At 39.8% G+C, this 23068-nt stretch overlaps 1 protein-coding gene across 4 annotated transcripts in view; it reads right to left on the bottom strand.

Annotated features, from left to right (window-relative positions):
* Positions 1 to 4869: 4869 nt before the first annotated feature.
* sud1 (Prolyl 3-hydroxylase sud1) overlaps positions 4870 to 23068 on the bottom strand; it is a 377821-nt gene continuing 359622 nt past the window's right edge. For all 4 annotated transcript variants that reach the window (XM_067141856.2, XM_067141858.2, XM_067141855.2 and 1 more), the window contains one exon: positions 4870 to 7436. In XM_067141856.2, the coding sequence (XP_066997957.2) occupies positions 7299 to 7436 (138 nt within the window). In that variant the 3' untranslated portion in view covers positions 4870 to 7298. The remainder of the gene's footprint in view (positions 7437 to 23068) is intronic.

Below are 23068 nucleotides of genomic sequence, written 5' to 3'. Positions count from 1 at the left end.
GCTGGAATTGATTAGATTTCTGGGGATATACTAAAGACAATGGGTTGGGATATAGTACCATATCTGAAGTACTTATCTGTTTATTGTTTGGTCAGAGGAGCTATACCAAATGAATGGAGAGTTGCTATAGTAAGCCCTGTGTATAAAGGAAAGGGTGATAGACATAAAGCTGAAAATTACAGGCCAGTAAGTTTGACGTGCATTGTATGTAAGCTTTGGGAAGGCATTCTTTCTGATTATATTAGACATGTTTGTGAAATTAATAATTGGTTCGATAGAAGGCAGTTCGGTTTTAGGAAAGGTTATTCCACTGAAGCTCAACTTGCAGGATTCCATTAAAATATAGCAGATATCTTGGATTCTGGAGTCAAATGGACTGTATCGCGATTGACCTGTCTAAAGCAATTGATAGGGTGGATCGTGGGAGACTACTGGCAAAAATGAGTGCAATTGGACTAGACAAAAGAGTGACTGAATGGGTTGCTATATTTCTAGAAAATAGATCTCAGAGAATTAGAGTAGGTAAAGCTTTATCTGACCCTGTAATAATTAAGAGGGGAATTCCTCAAGGCATTTACCGTTTTCCACCAATGTTTTCTTATATATATAAATAATATGAGTAAAGGAGTGGAATCGGAGGTAAGGCTTTTTGCAGATGATGTTATTCTATATAGAGTGATAAATAAGTTACAAGATTGTGAGCAACTGCAGCGTGACCTTGAAAATGTTGTGAGATGGACGGCAGGCAATGGTATGTTGATAAACGGGGTTAAAAGTCAAGTTGTGAGTTTCACAAATAGGAAAAGTCCTCTCAGTTTTAATTATTGCGTTGATGGGGTGAAAGTTCCTTTTGGGGATCATTGTAAGTATCTAGGTGTTAATATAAGGAAAGATCTTCATTGGGGTAATCACATAAATGGGATTGTAAATAAAGGGTACAGATCGCTGCACATGGTTATGAGGGTGTTTAGGGGTTGTAGTAAGGATGTAAAGGAGAGGGCATATAAGTCTCTGGTAAGATCCCAACTAGAGTATGGTTCCAGTGTATGGGACCCTCACCAGGATTACCTGATTCAAGAACTGGAAAAAATCCAAAGAAAAGCAGCTCGATTTGTTCTGGGTGATTTCTGACAAAAGTGTAGCGTTACAAAAATGTTGCAAAGTTTGGGTTGGGAAGAATTGAGAGAAAGAAGAAGAGCTGCTCGACTAAGTAGTATGTGATATAGATGTAGATTCCCATAGGGAATCTGAAATATTTGTTCCGAATGAGTAAATTTATAATACCAATATAAATGGTCCGTTATTGGACATTATAAATTTTCCAGCCAACTCATTCCTGGTTGCCAGCGTCTCGCCCCCGTGTTCTATGCTGGGCACATCAGTTGGTACCCAGCACACCTACCAAGACGCTGGCTAGTGCATACCGTGGAGGCCACTGCGTAGACTAATTGTTCACCAGGAGTGAGTTAGCTGAAAAATTCATAATGTCCAATAATGGACCATTTATATTGGTATTATAAATTTACTCATTCGGAACAAATATTTCAGATTCCCTATGGGAATCAACATCTATATCATCTGATGGCCAAGCAGGCATCAATTTTTGATAATGAGATAAAGTCTCTCATAGTGCATTGGCACTGCCTGTGGCTACAATTAGCCTATGCAGTGGCCTCCACGGTATGCACTAGCCAGCGTCTTGGTAGGTGTGCTGGGTACCAACTGATGGGCCCAGCCTAGCACACGGGGGCGAGACGCTGGCAACCAGGAGTGAGTTAGCTGGAAAATTTATAATGTCCAATAACGGACCATTTATATTGGTATTACAAGTGGTATGTTCCGAGCTGTCAGCGGAGAGATGGCGTGGAATGACATTAGTAGACAAATAAGTTTGAGTGGCATTTACAAAAGTAGGAAGGATCACAATATGAAGATAAAGTTGGAATTCAAGAGGACAAACTGGGGCAAATATTCATTTATAGGAAGGGGAGTTAGGGATTGGAATAACTTACCAAGGGAGATGTTCAATAAATTCCCAATTTCTTTGAAATAATTTAGGAAAAGGCTAGGAAAACAACAGATAGGGAATCTGCCACCTGGGCGACTGCCCTAAATGCTGATCAGTATTGACTGATTGATTGATTGATTGATTGATTGATTGATTGACGTCCGAAACGGTGGGAGGAGCTTACGGTCAGCTGTTTCCAACATGGCGGCAAGATAGTGACGGGAAGTAAACAGGACAGTGATCGGGTGTGCGCCTGTAGGATTTATTAAGTGTTCAAAATGTATTTGGTGTCGTATGCGCAACTGTTGAGAGTTGTCGGAGATTTCACGCGTCCATTAGTGGAAGGGGAAGAAATATTCAATTACTTGATATGTGTAGGTAAAAAGTTTGAAACAGAAGATGAAACTGGTGTTGTAGCGTTGTGTTTACAATCATCTCACATCGATTCAAAACCCTACAAAGTTAATGTTGTCTTGAACAAGTGGGTGAAAATGTGAAGTGCAACTGTACATGTAAAGCGGGTTTGTCTGAGAAATGTTACCATTGACACGCTAATTCTGATGATGATGCTTGTTGTTTAAAGGGGCCTCACATCGAAGGTCATCGGCCCGGCACGCTAATTCACCTTAACAGTTAAGCTACTGTAATTTTCCACTATTAGAGGTTATGGAGTGATTTCTTGTTGATTGGTCCGTGCCAAAGGCTTAGCCAGGTGACGGGGGAGTTACCTGTTTTGTAAACTGTAATCTTGGGGAAGAAAGAAAATAATAATTCTACTAAGTAAATGTAGTAAAGCAAATAAATCCTAGGCTTTATACAGGCTTGTGTTGGAACAGCCCACATAAACTTAATGTTCTTCCATTTTTACCATCAGCACAAAAGTTAGAACTTAGAACCGACAATAATAAGTATAAAAATTATAACTACCTACAGTATATGCAGAGCAAAGTTGGAAAATTATAATTTAAGAGTACTATAACCTCTACAGTCGCAGCTGTTTGGGGTTGAAGAATACTTAGTTTGTCCAATTCTACCAAATAATTAGGTTATGGCTTCTAATTTATGATGACCGGGTGATTTGGCCGTACGGTTAGGAACCTGCAGCTGTCAGCTTGCATCCGGGAGATAGTGGGTTCAAACCCCACTGTCGGCAGCCCTGAAGACGGTTTTCCGTGGTTTCCCATTTTCACACCAGGCAAATGCTGGGGCTGTACCTTAATGAAGGCCACGGCCGCTTCCTTCCCATTCCTAGACCTTTCCTGTCCCATCGTCGCCATAAGACCTATCTGTGTCGGTGTGACGTAAAACAAATAGCAAGAAAAACTAATTTATGATGGCAAAATACTACATAATTTCTTTCATTGATAGAAGTATTTTATAGGCAATTTAAATGCAGTGCTTAATTACTACCAGTTAAAGATATTACTCACATGTAGACAGTTAATTTACTGTCTGCTGTTACACATATGAAGAAGTTTACAAAGAGCGGATTACATTCTATGTGCGGCACAGAAGTATTAGGCTACAAGTTTATCAGTATTTTTGATGTAGCTAAATCTTTGTGAATACAAATTAGAGACAATAACTATCAATGAGTACAATAAACAGTACCGGTACCTACGCTGTGGAAAGAAGTCGTCTTCACGAGAATGCAGACTGCACACTGTCATGTATCACGTAACGCGTTTTCCAATTGACAGTGCGGAAACCCATCTTTCTCTCTGAACTTTTAGTACAGGAAAGTAGTGAAGAGATTTCGCATCCGTTTTATACGATTTGCAATCGTATACAGAGCAGTACCTCCTCAAATTTGACAATTTTCTTTCTGTTTCCATCACGAAGTCAATGCTTCGCCATGTAAATAAACCTTACCAGTCACTATGTTGCAGCTTCAACATTCTACCACGTGGCTGCGCCATCCAACTTTTCTGACGTCAATTAGCCTCTTGAAGACTAAACTGATGTCAGTAAATAAGAAATTCAACAGAATTGAATGTCAGATTTGTGATACAAAGCTGGAATAGGTAGAAAATTTTAATTATTTAGGTTGTGTGTTCTCCCAGGATGTTAATATAGTGAGGTTGAATCAAGGTGTAGTAAAGCTAATGCAGTGAGCTCACAGTTGCAATCAACTGTGTTCTGTAAGAAGGAGGTCAGCTCCTGGTCGAAACTATCTTTACATCGGTCTGTTTTCAGACCAACTTTGCTTTATGAAAGCGAAAGCTGGGTGGACTCAGGATATCTTATTCATAAATTAGAAATAACAGACTTGAAAGTAGCGAGAATGATTGCTGGTACAAACATGTGGGAACAATGGCAGGAGGGTACTCGGACCGAGGAGATAAAGGCTAAGTTAGGAATGAAGTCTGTGGATGAAGCTGTACGCATAAACCAGCTTCGGGGGTGGGGTCATGTGAGACGAATGGAGGAGGATAGGTTACCTAGGAGAATAATGGACTCTGTAATGGAGGGTAAGAGAAGTAGAGTGAGAACAAGACGAGAATGGTTAGACTCAGTTTCTAATGATTTAAAGATAAGAGGTATAGAACTAAATGAGGCCACAGCACTAGTTGCAAATAGAGGATTGTGGTGACGTTAAGTAAATTCACAGAGGATTGCAGACTGAACGCTGAAAGGCATAAGGGTCTATAATGATAATGTATGTATGTATGTATGTATGTATGTATGTATGTATGTATGTATGTATGTATGTATGTATGTATGTATGTATATATGTAAATCAAAATCTGTAAAAAGAGGGTGTATCAAAAGAGGGGTCCAGACAAGAAATGGTGCAGAAAAGGAAGAATAAATAGAGGAAGGGAGTAAAGCCAAAATAATTGTTACAGAAACAAAGAAAGTAACACACAAAGATACAAATCTTTTATTTTCATACATAAACATACATAAATTCCTATGCTTTTTACAGTAAGAAATACTGAATTGCATAAATACTGTAACATCAAACAGGATTAAATGCAAGCTAGTGGTGATTAAGCAGTAGGAACAGTTGGAGAGCAGAAGGAAATCTATAGGACCTTTTGGTTATTTCAATCCTACAGCTGATAGACAAGGCATAAGCCATTAACAAGTGATGATTTCCCACACCTGACAGTCTTATTTGCGAAGATCATGGTCAATACTTCCGACACCTTCCCACTCATTCCCATGATATTTAGTTGACCTCATTTTAGACTCTCAAACAAGAGCAGAAAATCAAACTAGGAACCAAATGGACAGATGCCAGTTACTAGCAAAAAGTTAATTCTAAGAGGCCAACACCTTACATCCTGGTTAAGATTAGTCTCAGTAGTAGGCTTAGGTGTGCAGTATTTCAAGCTGCACTGCTCGCCATAAGAGACGCATTTATACGGTGTAGTAAAGAAATTAAAGTTTGTATCATAGTGACCCTCAAGTAGCTTTGAAAGAAAAGGAGTTAATAGCAAATATAGCACCAATTAGACACTACCAATCTATTAGCCAATTCAAATGTACAACATGATTATCAATTTTTATTAAATTTTTATAATGACAGCTCTTGACGAGGATTCCAGATTATGGAAACATCTGCTTTAGTGTATGTCATAGCTGGTATTACATGTTCAAAATATGAGTGCACTCATCCATGCCAGGAAGTGGAGCTTGTCTATGGTCAATGCTCTGTCATTTGGCTCTGTCGCCAGATACAGTAGCATGCCAAATTTATGACAGGAATTAAAACAAGGACCATATCACGTGGGAGTGGAATTCCCAGTGGCTTAGTTGTTCATAAGGCTTCGCCCAAAGTAAGTTGCTCCCCACAGGTCACGGTAAATTTAGGGAATATCAATGCTGATTTTGAATTGGTGAGAATTCCGTTTGAAGATGTGATCACATTACCCAAACTACAGAACACATTTTGACTGCCTTATATTCAGGTAAGAAAGATATGACCTCGTCACTTCACTCTCCAACATTCACCGTAGCTTTACACCATCTTACATCTATTTCAGGTTGAGAAATCTTCTTCTAACCATTCCAAATTTTGTCTAAAACTTCTAACATTCCTGAAAAAAAAAAAAAAAGAAAACTTCCAAAACTTTGGTTATTAAAACTTTTTTAACCATTCAAAACTCCTCCTGTCATAAGTACATGCAAAGAATTATTCGGATATTTACCATATATTGAGTACAGCAATGTCCCAATACACTTAACCTGCCAAAGTCTGTTTATCTTTGATAATATGTATCATTAGTTAACATTTTAGCTCAAACCCTAATATGTCTTTGGGTAAAACAGGGCCATCTATACCTTTGATAATAAATAATGACATATAAATGGTAACATGTCTTTCCATATATTTTTTCACACCTATACACAAATCTTACCATAATGTAACTTCGAAATGAACACCAGTATTGAGGAAAATACAGTAGAACCCCTATTTAACGTTTATGTTTGAGAAGACGAGATCGACTGTAATGCTCCCGTTATATAAGTATGTTTTTTTCTCTGAATCATTAAAAAGGGTCAAACTCTGTTTCTAGGAAATCTAGAATGAGTTTTGTCTTAGTGGTTTGGTCATCTATTCTACAGTTCAAATCACCAATCATTATGAAGGGCTCATTCTTGTTTATGTTGCTGAAGGCTGTGCTACATTCCTCTATTATGATTTTTTCATGGGTGTCTGGTGGGAAGTGCACTCCCATTATGGTGCAAAGTGTAGTTTAAACGTTCTCCTCTTTAAGAATCAGTTCAAAAGGTGATAGACTTGGACGAGATTATGATCCATCATCAAGCAACCACATTTCCTTGTGTATATGCCTTCAGCAATTATTCAGTTTGCTTCTGCAAATAGTATAGGTCTGTTAATCTGATAATAGTGCAGAGGAACAAATTTGTTAGGATGTACCCAAGCATGCATACATGAACTATTTATTTAATTAAATGTATTTATTTTCAAAGAATAATCTGAGCCCAAGCTAGTTATGGTTCAATACAGAGCTCTAGCTTAGATAGCAGGGGCAGTTTAACACAAGAGTAATCTTCAGTGCAAACAGTACAAAGTTTTATATACAGTACAGTACAGTACAGTACAGTATGTAAGGTAGATATCTCCTCATTTTATTAATGTTACAGTATAAATAATGTGATGGTACATTTCATGTTAATATAGGCAAAGATTTCTGGAAAAGATGTGCTTTCTACTGAAACCTCAATTTAAGGTAAACCCCCATTTAAGGTTAAAAAAAAAATCAGGTCCCTGTAAAAACGCTAAATAGGGGTTCTACTGTATTTTCAACAAGCAGCTTCACTCTATGTACGTAGCAAAAATAGCATAATAATGCATTTGGTTGTTAAGAAGGCTCAGGTACTGAGTAAAACGATGTGTTTTCTTGTCTCTGTATACCAATGCTAGGCAGTTGTCAGCAGGTGGAATGGACAGTAACTGAAACATAACAACATATTATTAATTAAAAGACATACAAAATTATCAAGATTAAGTTCATAATACTGAATACAATGGGACTTGGTACTAAAACATCTAGAAACTATCTAAAATCTTCTACAGTACTTTAATTTTGCTAAATAAAAGGTGAAATTGAAATTGTCCAGATTGGAACTTCATACAAATGATTGTCCAAACAACAGAACGAACCAAACAGGTTTCATGAAAGTATTGTGGTTTTGGACTGATATTTCTCTCTTAATTTCAGCTATTGTACCTTCCAGAATTCAATCAATAAGTCTGTGAATGAACTACCAAGGAAGCTTATTGTTACATGCCAGCCCTGTCATAGCTCCCTTCGGTGTTTCCTGAAAAGGCTTAGCGAGACAACAAGCTCAAGAGCTGCGGTCGCTTAATTGCGGCCAGTATCCAGTAATCAGGAGATAGTAGGTTCGAGCCCCACTGTCGGCAGCCCTGAAGATGGTTTTCCATGGTTTCCTATTTTCACACCAGGCAAATGCCGGAGCTGTACCTTAATTACGACCACGGCCGTTTCCTTCCACTTCCTAGGCCTTTCCTATCCCATCGTCGCCATAAGACCTATCTGTGTTGGTGCGACGTAAAGCAAATAGCTTAGCGAGTCAGACTGGAGAACTCCCAGTCAGCCTGGAGGGTATGGCCAGACTCTCCCTGCATTGTGCTTTCGTCTAGTTTCCCCGTGGGCATTCTGGAACGGGAAACAAAAATCTTCCCTCTCTAGCCACACCACAAATGTTCCAGTACTCCATCATGAGGATATAAAAAACGAGGCTAGCCGCGAACAGTAGTTGAACTGGGACGGCAGTAGTGCTGGTTGTAGTCAGTGTCCCACTGGTGTCAGAGTATAATAAAATCAAATTACTTTATTTGCAAATGAGGTCTCTACCTTGGTGGCAAATGATACACAAAAATACATTGTTCTCAACAACTAAATTTTAAATTAAAAAGAAAAGAAGACATTTTTCCTAAAACAGTATTACACAATTCACATTAACAATTTTTCTATTAAACACACAGCTCATCCTTAATAAACTTATATTATTTACAAAATTCTACTCATATCTTCTGAACTTACATACACAATCAATTCATTACAGTATGTGGAATCACTTCAGAAAGTACTGTACAACTGCTATAAGATTTAAATTTACATTGCTTTCTTTCCTTCCCCATTTTGGTACCTAACGTACATAACGACCTGCTGCGTCTTAACCAGAGCCCCTTTTGCCACTGCTTTTCAGAGCTTTCACAGCTACCGAAGTGGTCCCAGGGCCCCCGAAGACCCCATTATACTTCGCCTCTACAGGCAGACCCCTGCTTCAGCTGTCCAGTCTCCATAGACAAGGAGATGAAATTAATTTGATCACAAAAATTCTTTATTACAATAACCTACACAGGTTGAATGCCCTCTAACAATTCTTTTTTCTGTTGCTGTTTATAATTTTCTTGAATATCTGTATAGATTTTAGAAAAGGATCAAACACTTCCCCAGGTAAACTCTTCCACTCCTTCACGCCCTTCCCAATGAATGAAAATTTACCACAATCACTTCTGCTAAAATCCTGTCTAATTTTATACTTGTAATCAGCCCTGCTGATATTATTTATTTTCCAACTGAAGCCTCTCATGGATTTCCTTCCATGCTTCCTCTCCTGTATAGGCTCTATATAATCCTATAAGTCTAGTTTTCTCCCATCTCTTACTTAAAGATTCCCACCCAAGCTTCTTAACATTTCTGATACCATATACTAGTTTTTCTCCTAAAATTCCCTGTTACAAATCTTGCTGCTTTCCTCTGCACACCATCTGTTTCTTTTATTAGGTATTCCTGGTGAGAATCACAAACACTGTTTGCATATTCCAATAATGGACAAACCATACTTAAGCAACTTTTCTTTTTTAATTCTTTGTTGCATCCTTTAAGTAGCCTCATTATGACATGTAACGATCTGTATGCTTTCCCACCAATGCCATCAACATGACCCTTCCAGTGCAAATTACTTTCAAATCTCACACCTAAGTATTTGCAGCTGCCATCTTTTGGGACAATTACCTCATCCAAAGTACAGTATATCTAAATTCAGTTTTTAAGCTCCTGTTTGTAAATGTTGTGACAATTAATTTGCCTCCATTAATCTTCATATTATTCTCTTCAACCCATTGTTGGATACTGTCAAGGTCCCTTTGTAATTCTGTACAATCTTCTTCTTTTCCTACTGCTTTTCCCACACCTGTGGGGTCGCGGGTGCGAACTGTGCTGCACATGGGGATTTGGTCCTGTTTTACGGCCGGATGCCCTTCCTGACGCCAACCCTATATGGAGGGATATAATCACTATTGCATGTTTCTGTGGTGGTTGTTAGTGTGGTATGTTGTCTGAATATGATGAGGAGAGTGCTGGGACGGACACATACACCCAGTCCCCAAGGCAGAAGAATTAATCAGAAGCGATTAAAATCCCCGACCCAGCCGGGAATCGAACCCGGGATCCTTTGAACCGAAGGCCAGTACAACGAGTCGGACATAATTCTATACAATCCTCTATGTTATTTATTTCCCTATAAACAATTATATAATCTGCATACAATCGTATTTTTGATGTTATATTGTTCCCTAAATCATTTGCATATATTAAGAATAGTAATGGGCCGATTATACTACCCTGTGGAATTCCCTTCCAAACTTTATCTACCTGTGATATATGATTTCCTACTTTGACCTTTTGAACCCTTGAATTTAGAAATGTTCTTATCCAACGTATAACCCTTATGTTCCATCCTATTCCCTCCATTTCCTTTAATAATATTCCATGTTCCACTCTGTCAAATGCCTTGGAAAAATCTATGTCCTGCTGAAATCCCACCAGTTGTGCCTCACAAGAACATTTTTTTCTAAATCCATACCGGCTCCTCATAAATACATTTTTATCTTCACATACCCCCAACATATTTTGCTATTGCATTCTCCAGGATTTTACAAACTATACTGGTCAGGTGACTTGCCTGTAGTTATCAGGTTTTCTTTTATCACCCTTTCCTTTACAAATTGGTATTAATACAGATACCTTCCATTCTGTTGCTATTACACTATTATTTATGATATAGTCAAAGAGACATTTTAAATAAGGCACTAGGTGCCACCCCATTTTCTTTAATACCTCCCCAGTAATTTGATCACAATCTGCTGCTTTCCCTTGCTGAAGCAGTTGGATTTCTCTGAAAATATCCTCATTTGCGAATGAGAAGCTTCTTCTCTATCTTCTGTTTTAGTTTCCAACTCCTCACAATCTTCTACTGAATCTATGAATTCCTTACTAAATAGATTTGCTTTCTCATTATCTGTTAAAAAGTGTTCACCCCCTTCTCCTACCATTGTGGTAATTTGGATTCCTTTTCCCTTTTGATTCCTAATATATGAATACAGGTTTTTTCCATTTCCCTTTATGGACATTACCCTCATGAAGTATGCCATTCATGTAATTCTCTTTTGCTTCCTTCTTCACTCTATTAAGTTCCCTTATTAGCTATTTTCTAGTTTCTATATTCTCCCTACCTGCTTTGTTTCTATATTTTCTCTTTAATTTCCTTATTTCCTTTGTATAATATACCGGGTCTTGAGGTAATTTTACATTTCCTAACAGGTACACATCTCTTCTCTCCTTCCCAAATAATTCCTTTATGTAGGCAAACTATCTATCGGGCTATGCGAGGAGTAACATAACCATGATACCACATGTTTAGTTCAAATACAGGTTTATTTAATAACACAAGCCAAACTATATATCTGTAAAAGTCCACTCTTCCAGTACTCCAGCTTACTGCATCTTGTAACATCTACGACTAACTTTCAACTGATACACATTTCCAACTGACACACACATTGAGCAACTAGGACACAGCTGACTGGAAAAGCGGCTGGAATTGATAAGATTTCTGGGGATATACTAAAGACAATGGGTTGCGATAGAGTACCATATCTGAAGTACTTATTTGAATACTGTTTGGTTGAAGGAGTTGGAGGAATGGAGAGTTGCTATAGTAGAAAACATATCAACACCTCAAGATCCTCGGATTGACGTCCCTTTCGACTAAGCTCTCATAAACACGAACTACTTTCAAAGTAAAACCTGCTCGTCAGATTAAGACCAGTTCGAAGAAAGTATCAATAGTTGCATTTCACTGATTACAACTAATAATTCACAGAAGCATGCCTCAAACCAATACATGATGCAGAATATTTCCAATGCATTTAAGATTTAGACACTATTGAGTTTTAGCAGAATTTACAACTCAAATTTGAAAACAATAAGTCAACCAATAATTGTTTAAAAAACAAAGAACTTGAGAATTTTAGCCAAATCTCATTATTGTGTAGATGTTACTGTGTTTTGGACGTCAATGTTATTAGAATGAATGTATATCCCAATTTTAGCACTGTCATTTTAAATTGTTAAACTGTCTATTGTACTCACAAATGCCTATGTTCACGTATTTTACCACTTAAGTTTTTAGAATCATAATTAAGTACAAATTAGTTATAAGCAAATTAACAATGACAGGTCTTAACCTTGAGATAAATTACAAAGGCTGGGGATGCTCAAAACCGAGCAAAACCTGTCCCTTTTAATGTAGTGTTGTAGCAATATCAATCAATAAAAATCTCTTTATTTGCAAATGAGGTGTCTACCTCGGTGGCAAATGGTACACTAAAATACATTATTGTCAAGCACTAAATTTTAAATTAACACGAGAAAAAAAAAAAAATTCTAGAATAGAATTTCTAACAACACAAAATAAATTGTATTGAAAAGGTGGAATAGAAAAATAAAAAAAATACAAATTTGTATGCAAAATATAGCAAATTTCAATAGGGGTCTAAACATGAGAATAGTTACATGTAATGTGATAGCCAACCAGGCAAAAACTAAGACAAACAAATATAGTAACCTCAAGGTTAAAGTCAGTAAGATTGCTAAAGTTATATGGTTTTTGAAAGAATGTTTAAAGTGCAATATAATACCTAAGTTTCTAAGGTCTACCCAAAGAAATAACATGATGTGACCATATGCTTCTTGTCAAGTGGTTGAATGTAGGGTAGTGTGACAAGTCTAGTTCTTTGTTGGCATCACATGTGCTTGTCCCTGAGCAAGGTGGCGAGCGGTTTCAAATATGAAGGGAAGAGCACTAGCTGGATCAGAAAATAAAAATAGCAATAAATGGGGAAGGGAAAAAATAATAGCTGGAATATGTTCGCGTACAGTTGTACTTGATTAAAAGTAAAGAAAATATCAATAATAACATCGACGGCGTGATATGTGTACTTATGAATGTTTATGAAAGTGAAATTAGACTGAACAGTGATAATGATAACACATGAAAACTACAATAATTAGTAATTGAATTTATATTTCATTTTGAATGGTGTACTGGTAGAAAGTAATATGAATTTAATTAAAGGAGCTGACAAGAATTCAGTACTTGAACTGACTCGTACTTCCTACGATCAGTGGGGCATGGCATTACTTAAAGGGAGTCATATGTGCGCTCATTCTCACTTCATTTAATTTATTCTTCGGCTACGCTTGGTACATTGTTCTACCAGAATGACAGTTGAGATCCAGTCATCACCAGGGATACTAAGGACGCATACCCAGCGTTAAACCTATACTTAAATTGTGCCAGTCTATACGACTACAATTACTGTATTCAACCAACAGACTTCGAATGGAGACAGATTAAATAATTAAAGTACGTGTTTTTCAGTAATAATTTGCAGGATTGTGCCTAGGACTTTCCCTAATTTTTTTCTGTACAAGTTTCAGCAAAATCATCGGGAAGTGTAGAGTTGAAGAGGACCACAACAGCATACATCGCAAGAAGATGGGAGTTCGTACCGGATTCAACACATATTTCATCGTGAACTACTAAATCTACGGACCGTCGCCAACGGAGGAGAAGCACAAGGATTTCAACCCTACACTGTTCGACTGAAGACGTCAGGAGCTCAACATGAAGACTACAGTATAAGTTAAGTCGACAACGTCTTTATTTATATCTGTTCTTTGTAGCAATTTATTTCTTTTCCTATTCTTTTGGTGTGGTCTTGCAGTCTAGTAGTTGATTTATTTCTCATGTTATTTCATTAATTGTTCCCTAATGTTTGAGTTAGGACATGAAGTTTAGTTCGCGTACTTGGTTCATATTCCTAACCACGTGTTACTGAGTTCTGAAATGATAGATCAGCGGAAGTTATCCATGTGTTATCGTAACCATCCTTTCTTATTCAACGAATTTTATTGCATTAGTGAGTTAATCTGTATCGTAGGAATTTATTGAGATAGTATTTTCACTATATTTTTCGATATTTCCGTGATATTTGGACTTACATTCGTACCTCGTGGTAATTATAGTATGTCATCAGGATGTTAATTCCGGAATGAGATCATGGATTTATTAAGAGTACATGAGTAGAGACATTTAATTCTGAATGGTATATTTAATCATCGAGATGAAGTTAATGGAAGTAAGACTTGTTTGTTGGACGATAAAATGTTCTTGCGTAATTTTCTGACTATATGTTTTGTGATATACAGTTGTGGAGAATATTAGTCGTCGTTATAAGGTTGTAATTGTACTATGAATTTATGGTGAATTAGTACATGTGATACGAGTCGTCTGAAAGTGAATTGTGACAAGTTTGTGCGACGATATTTTTAATACATCATATTGATCGTGGAAGGAAATAGATAATGGTTCTTTGAGAATATATAAATTGTAGTCACTTTGCCCAAAGACTTCTGATGATGTTAATAATAAGTATATGTTGATAGGTGTACTCCAGAATTCTGTCTTAATACTTAGGAATAAGCTTATCCTGTTGTAACTTATGGAAATCATTAATTCAAAGCCTCAAATGTTTGTGTGAATCTTACTGGAAAAGCATTAAATTTGGAACTAGATTCTCAAATAAATATCCAGATCAGACTGTAGTTCAATACGAGGCGAGCTCACTTTTATCGCTCGAATTCGTACCCATGTGGAGACTTCACATTTTCAATGATACCTCAGAATGAATCTAATGGAGAGTGATAATGTTAATTTGTACGTGGACGTGATGTAAATATTTCTTCTTTAGAAAGTTTCCTGTAGATTATTGGTAGAATTAGTCAGATTTTCTAGTTATAAGTTATGTCTTGTATATTTCAGATGGATGTGTTGTGTTAATAGAGGGAATCATCTGTGACATTTTAGTTACATTTAATTTACAATTTTGACAGCATTCTAACGTTGATAAATTATCTTGATTTAATGGTTTTTGAGGATTAATAATTTTGATTCCTTATAAATGATCACTTAATGATAAAGTTAGATCTTAGTTCTTACGAGGAGATTAGTGAGAATAACTTTGAGCAGATATACTCAACATCTCGAGTTAATTTTTACTTCATTTCAAAATCACTTTCAAGATACATTTAATGATAATGAATATTTAAAGAACGTAACTTCACTAACATTTCGATATGAGAAGAAGTAGACTTTGTAAATTTTGAATATCATATATTTTATACACTCCATTAAAATTTAATGTGTTTTTCAGATTGCACGAGGAATTTGGTACATCATCCTCATTTTTCAAGATTCGAAAATTTAATACTATTAAATTATATGATCAACAAATGAAACATGTTATTACAGAAATCAACTCTGTTAGAATGGCAGGGCAAATAAGTCAATGCCAAAGGGCCTAAGTAGGAAGCAAACCGTTGATCTCATCATTAGACTACTTTTTCTTATGCTATCATGTTCCTGATACTGCGAACCTGCGTATTAGACAGAAAAAATTTGTCCGTTTTTCTCTACGACAAACCGTTTATGTCACGTCAAGAATCATCAGTAATTTAACTTAACATAGCGATCATTTCCAATAATCAAAGTTAATCAGGATGGCAAAAGTATTTCTTTTATTTTGAATAAATCATGTCATAATTTAAATTGAATATAGATTATTCTTATTTCCGAACCTAATGTTTAATCCTGCCATTTGTATTCATTCAGTCAGTAATATTATGTCCAACTGAGCACCCGTGGGGTGTCTATTGTTCTCCAACTTGACTAATACAGGAGCATTAAATTAGCTTACCATATATGGGGCTAGATTTACAAGACTTGCAGGAATTACTTTACTTGGCTTGACTTGGTTCGATTCGCTTAATTCGGCAGGTTAAATTACATATTTTATGCCATCCTAATTAGGTAGAATTCTAATGGGGTGCGCAGAAATTTTGTGACATTTCATTTGCAATGATTTGGTTTAAATGAGAAATGAGGCTTAGGAATATTTTTTAAGTAACTTGAAGGTGCTTTAGTACAACTGACATGCCTAGGGGGAAGTTCTTGCATTTCGACGTCTGTTGGCATAGGTCATATTGTTAGCTATAACATGGATATGGACAAAATTAGGAGGTTGTTTGAGGCAATGAAAGTAGAGAACAGAGAGGACAGGAAGAGAATAAAGAGGAACTCAGGAGAATGCAAGAAGAAAATAGAAAAGCGCAAGAAGAAAATAGAAAACCGCAGGAAGAAAATAAAGAGGAACTCAGGAGAATACAGGAAGGGAATAAGGAGGAATTTAGAAAAATCCAGGAAGCTCATGTTGTGTCAACCGAGCGATTAAACCAAAAAATGAATATCATGGGTACAAGAAGCTAAAAAGGTAGAGACGAACTATACATTAAAATGGGAAAGACAAGTTGCTGAATAGATAATATTGTCCTGGAATGCCGGGAAAATCAAAAGAAAACCTTGGAGCAAGTCGTTAGCTTAATGAGTCAAATAAGAGAAGATAATAAGGCAAGGTTACTGCACTTCAGAGTGACGTGGTCCTGGTGAAGAATAATGTCATATCTGTTAAGAAGGAAATAGACGCGGTGAGACTAGAGATTTCCACAGCTCAGGAAGAAATATCTGAGAAGATGAATAGTATTAAAGGAGATATGACAGAAGATCTGAAGAAGATGAAGGAGAAGGTGGACGGTGATCTCAAATCCGTAAAGGATAGCATTACAGTTAATCAGATGGAAATTCAAGACTTGAAACTTCAATTTGATGACGTGAAAGGCTTGATAGATAGGGACAAGACTGAAATCTTAGAGCGAATAATAAATCTGGCCGAGGATGTTAAATCTGGAAGGCAGAAAATGTTGACGCTATTCAGAAATTAGCAAAGGAGGTCAGTTTTCTAAAGTTACAGGATAGGAGTACCAGAGTCGTAGTGACGTCATTGCTGGATAGACAGTCACGTGGAAGAGGCCGTTCAAAGTAAAGTCATTGCAACAAACAGTATGCCACCGCAGATAGGCGAATTGTCACCGAATGTCATAAACATAGAACATTCAGGGTCAAATACAGGCAATCCACAGCTGAATAACATACCTCAAATTGTCAATCTTATTAGAATGAACGAGGACAGACCTAGAAAATTCAATAATCATAATGAGGTAACACCTTAAAATTTCATACGAGATCTTGAGGAATATATTCATGAGAATAAGATTCCACCAGAAAAACATCTCCGAACAGTGGAGAAATTTTTAGATGGGGATGTTATAAATTGGTAACATGCTTTTAGGTATACGTTAGAGGACTTTGAGAGTTTCAAACACTTGTTCCTACAGAGATATTGGGGCGCAGATTTACAGCAATCCTTACGTCTTGACTCAAGGAAATATGCAAATTCTGGACAAACTCAATATGCAAATTATTTCTGCAATCACGTACGACGCATGAAGGACTTAGATACGCCTCCAACTGAAAAACTAATTCACACAATAGCAAAACAGTCTCCTCCTGAGATGCAGCACTTACTCATTGCTGCTAATGTACAAACGGCTGTACAGGCTGCGGCTATTCTAAGACAGCTGGACCATACTATGAATGTCTTGGCAATACCTAAAAATCCTAGGAGCAACACTCATCAGATAAACGTGATAAAGACTATTAAGAATCAAAATTCAGCTTCGTCACCTGAGAAAGGAGGTCCCAATCAACCGAAAGAGTACAGTAATTATCGGAAAACGTACTACCGTCGATGGGATGACGGGAAAGACGACCAGAGGAACGTCAGCCGGCCAGGAAATTATCGGCCACAAGACAGACCCCTAAACTATAGAAGAAATAGAACATATGAACGACCAAGATATCACCTGATCAGAGTTATAAAAACTTCAGAGATGATATGGAAAGTAGACATCGAGAGAGCATGAGGTATCTCGATGAATTGAAAAAAGAAACGGAGAAGGGCGGAAAACTGAAGGAGGCAATCCATAACCAACATACGAACCCAGATGTGACTGGAGCGGAAAGTTTGGAGTTCCAGAGGCATCGGAAGAAGCAACAAGAGACGAGAGGACTAAATCCTTCGGCACCGCAGTACATGCAGGAGGATCAGAGTAAAAAAGAAAACTTTGATTTAAAATTAACTATTCCACTCTCCACTAACGATTTGTCATTCATGAAAGAATGGACAGTAGCTCAAATTGACTCGTGGTTCGTGAAACCTGAAGATATTATCGAGGAGGAACAACAGTGTCAATCGAAAAATTCCAGAGGACTACCGATTATAGTTGCCTGATTATATGGTCTTAAAGTTTATTCTCTCGTGGATACAGGGGCGTCCATCAGCGTCATTTCAAAGGCACTATTTGAAGAACTAAGAAGCAAACACCCGATACCCACTATACCGGTTTCTAATGTAAAAGTGAAAGGGATAATTCCAGATAAAACCGCAGTAAGTAAAGAACAGGCTTATAATGATATCAAGCTGGGTAACACCATATTCTCACACATTTTCGTTGTCATGAACAAGGTGAACTTCAATCTTATCCTGGGGCAGATTTTATGAAAGAATATAATGCCATAATCGACCTGCCTACCAAAGAAATTTATTTTCGTAAGGCTGAAGTAGTCGAACGGATGTCACTCACGCCTGAGCATCCTAACATGCTGGAAGCTAGGGAGATAGAGGCTGACCAAGATGTGAGACACTTGGATGAAGAACAAATATGTCCATGGGAGATAATTGATGAAGAAGAGATTGACCTGGAAGAAGAAATTTTTGCTTCGCTAGATAAAATGGTAGAGAACGAAACGAGGAAGATTTCTCAAGTCTCGTGAGAAAGAAAATCCATGAGGTAAAATGTTCGGAGGAAAATAGGAAGAAATTATTACACCTATTAATGAAATATGAGAGTGTATTTAAGCCTGGAAAAATCCCAAACTTCAAGTACGCACTACTGGTTAACGACTGGACACCTTATAAACGCAAACTATATCCAATAGCAGAGAAACATTTCGCCGAAGTGAAAACAATAATTCAGGAGATGGAAGCCCAAGGAATAATCAAGAAAGCAACAACACCATTTGGAAATTCCTTAGCCGTGGTTCGTAAACCAAATGGGTCACTGAGATTGTGTTTGGATGCGAGACAATTAAACGAACGCATTATTCCTGAGTATAACCAAGTCACACCTCTTAAAGATCTAATTAGAAGGTTTAAAGGTAACTCACATCTTACTGGAGTGGACACAGTCTCGTCATATCATCACATAGTGCTGGATGATAAGTCGCAACTGTTAACTGGGTTTTTCTTTGACCAGCAGACCTATATTTTTGTGAGACTTCCATTCGGGATTAAGACCTCATGATCTGCCTTGATTAGAGCCTTGGACAGGAAGCTTACAGATGAAGTAAAGGAAAATACGGTGTGATACATGGATGATATCATTCTCCTGAGTAAAACCATTGACAAACACCTTGAACACCTGGAAAAACTACTTGCAAATCTGAGGGATACTGGCTTTAAAATCAACCTTGAAAAATCTAATTTCTGTCAGACTGAGATTTTATTTTCGGGACATGTGCGGGGATTAGACCAAATCCCGCAAAAATACAGGCCATCAAAAATTTTCCGTGACCCCAACGGATTAAACATGTCAGACATTCTTGGAACTATATGGATTTTTCTCTGATCATTGTCCGAATTACACAGACACGTTGGCACCGTTGCAAAACCTATTGCATAAAAATAACAGATGGTGTTGGAATCACGAATGTGAAGAGGCTTTTATAAGAATAAAACAGCTACTAAATGAGAGCATAAAATTAGGATATCCAGATTTCGAATCTAAATTTATTATAAAGACTGATGCCTCAACTGTTGGAAAAGGAGCTGTTCTTTTCCAAGAAGACACCACCAATCCCACAAACAAAATATATTTGGCTTTTTACAGTCGAAAACTGCGAAACCATGAATTGCAAATGCTTTCTATAGTCTGCGCTCTACAACACTGGCAGAAGATTATTTATGGTTATCCTGTTGTGCTAACAACGGATCATAAGGCCTTGACATTTATGCTGAAAACTACCATAGCTAATGAACGGGTTTCGCGGTGGTCTCTCTTTGTTCAATAATTTAATATGGAGTTTGAACACTGTCATGGATGCGACAATGTCATTGCTGATGCACCAAGTAGGAATCCAGAAGAGAACATAGCTTCAGTATGTAACCGTACGTATGTACGATCCCCGAATTTTTAGGTTGGGAAATTTTCGTATACAGTTTGTAATGTTAAAATCATGTAATTTTGTTTATTGAGAATGTAAAAACGTAATATTATAAGAAGAATATGTAGTTAGGGAATATTGCATATGTGCATCATTATATTTTGTATAAATTTCCGTTTGGGTAAGAGTCTGTAAATATGGCCTAGCCGTAAGGATTGTGCAACCGGGAAAACTGCGACTATATCGGGAAGGATGGTTGAAGTCAGTTGAATGTGTTGCAACAAAGTGGCTTGGAAACACGGGGTACGGCAGGTAGTATAGGCTGAAGAATTGGAGTGGATCAATGTGGATATACGTGAGTGGACGTTCAATGTCACATCAGACACTCAATAGCCAATACGAGGGCTTTGTTTTAAGCGAGGTTGGGTTGACTGAGTGACGCGTCAAGAAGTGCCTGTGAGAGCGTTGCTACCAGTAAACTTTCCAGGACGCTATAACCACGTGCAGCAAGCCTATATAAGCATGTACGCGTGTGCGGCAAGTCATAAGGAGCAGCTGACTGTCGTAGCGAGAGGTCGTACGTGCCTGTCGCTCCACTTTCTCTCTCCTTGCCAGGCGCTCAGTACTTTCAAGTGCTAACCAGGCAGCTGTACTTATTAGTACGACTTCGAAAGAGCTTTTGTCTGAGCTGAGCACTTCTCAGTGCTCGCTTATTCTTATTCTCTTTCAGGGGGACCAGGATGAAGAAGACGGACGTATGGCGATCGGCGGACTACTGCTGGGCAGCGGAGGACAACGAGTCGCCTGCACCCGAGCCGGAGCCGCAGCAGGGGGAGCCGGAGACCGAGGTGGAGACGGAGCCGTACAGGGACGGGTGCGACCCCCCCCCCCCCGATGGCTTTTTCTTCTCCGAAGGCCACACCGATCCGGAGTACGAGGCGCTGCTCGTATACTACTGGCCGGGGCGCCCTGTAACTTCTGAACGGGGCCTCGTCCTGGACGGAATGCGGCGCCCTCGCCGAGGAGGCAGGATCATCTCGACAACCATGGCCATCGAGAGCTTCCTACCAGGAGGCTTCATTATCCGGCATCACGACCAGGAGCGGATGCGCGACGCAGAGAGGGAGCTTTCTACTCTGTTCCAGGTCATCCGTCTACCAGGGAGGGACGGCGTGCCAGGGATGAACACCGGCGCAGTCAGGGCCGCGACGGAGACCAGGGAGACGCCGAGGAGGCTAAGGAATAGGGCGGTTAACACCGACCTAGTCCTGGCCACCCAGCCGGCGACCAGCGACGCCATCACGGAGGTGGGGCATGACGCCCTCTGGCGCTGCGACTGTGCGACTTCAGTGGAGGAGGACGCCCCCTGGCGTTCTGAGGCTGCTGTCTAGGCCCAGCCTGCCAGCACGTCTGTCGAGCTGCAGACCTCGATGTGCGCACCACAGGACAGGGAATGCACTCAGGCGTTAGCACCGACCGACGCCGCCGCCGCCGCCAGCCAGGAGAAGGAAGAAGACGGCGACGCAGCGGAGCCATCAGCTACCCTGGGGTCACCAGGCCGGGAGGAGGGCCACCAGGACGAGGCCTCTTCCCCCGCCGAGAAGCAACCCCCGGGAAGAAGAAGAAGACGACGCCGCGCCAGGAAGCAGAAGGCGTCGCTGGCTCACCAGGATAGGACCGCCAAGCCGCAACCCAGGACTGCTCCCAGGACAGCAGTCAACCGAGGAGCCAATCAGGAGAGGACCTCAGCGGGTAGCGGCAGTCAGGTGAGAGTAAAACGTCCCCCTCAGCAGCTCTTGCAGTGTTTCCGCTGTCTGAGGTGGGGCCACCGTCAGGTTAGCTGTGGACTCCAAGTGAAGTGCAACCGCTGTGGTGGTGATCACCACTACACGGCCTGCGCAACACTTAAGGAGGCGCCGGTGTGCGCCAATTGCGCGGGGGGCCACCCGGCCTCCCACCGCAGTTGCCCAGTCTACAGGGCCATGGCGCGGGCAGAGAGGAGGGAGGTCCGGCGCCATGACCCAGCCCCTTCCAGGAGGCCCCCGCCTCGGCGGGCTTGGCCTCATTCTCCGGGATCGGAGACTGGGTACGAGGTACCCCAAGGAGGTGGAATCGTGCGGCGGGTCCTAGTGGTACTTGACGCATGGCTCCGCAGCCGGCAAGGACCGTGCTAGTCACAGCAGTGCCCAGACGGACTGATCCCCAGACGATGGAACGGCAAGGAATTGGTTTATGTTTTGTGCATGTTACCTGTTCCTAACTAACACAACCTCTGGTCTTTTTCCAGCCCACATCCTTGCATGTGCTATCAAAAGATGTCAGGTTTTACATGTAGGCTCTTTCTTCTTTCTGCCTATGTGGTTTTTCCCTGACCCTTCAATACCAAACTTCAATACCATATACCTAATACAATATCGCCTGGTGGCGTGTCTGACATGGAAACAGGCAGATACTCCTTGCATCACTTCCCATTCTTCCCTGCTATCTCTTTCTTCTTCTTAGAAATAATAGCATGTCGGAGGCCATGTAGATTGAGTAGTTGGTCACGCGGGGGGAGCGGGCTTCGGGGGGCCCCCCCGAAGAAAAAAAAAGCGGCAAGTCATGACAAGGAAGAGGTGACTGCCGAAGTGAAAGGACGTACGTGCCTCTCGCTGCGCTCTCTCTCTCCTTGCCAGGCGCTCAGTAATTCTAGTGCTAACCAGGCAGCTGTACTTATTAGTACGACTTCGGAAGAGCATTTGTCTGAGCTGAGCACTTCTCAGTGCTCGCTCTTTCTCTTTCAGAGTTTGTTACATGAGGACCAGGATGGACAACCAGGCGGATACGATGACAACCCAAGATAGGCGGTGGCGATCGGGCACTTGCTCCGAGATCTCTTCACCGGCATGACACCAACACCGGAGAGCAACACGGAGCCGCAGACGCTGGAACCTGTGCCGGAGACCCCGGCACCCGAGCCGGAGCTACCGCAGGAGGAGCCGGAGATCGAGGTGGAGACGGAGCCTTACAGGGACGGGTGTGACCCCCCTAACG

This window comes from Anabrus simplex, chromosome 2 (genome assembly GCF_040414725.1).
Source record: "Anabrus simplex isolate iqAnaSimp1 chromosome 2, ASM4041472v1, whole genome shotgun sequence".
NCBI classification, from domain to species: domain Eukaryota; kingdom Metazoa; phylum Arthropoda; class Insecta; order Orthoptera; family Tettigoniidae; genus Anabrus; species Anabrus simplex.
The sequence above is the reverse complement of the archived record's forward strand: the minus strand, read 5'-3'. Positions and strand labels throughout refer to the sequence as shown.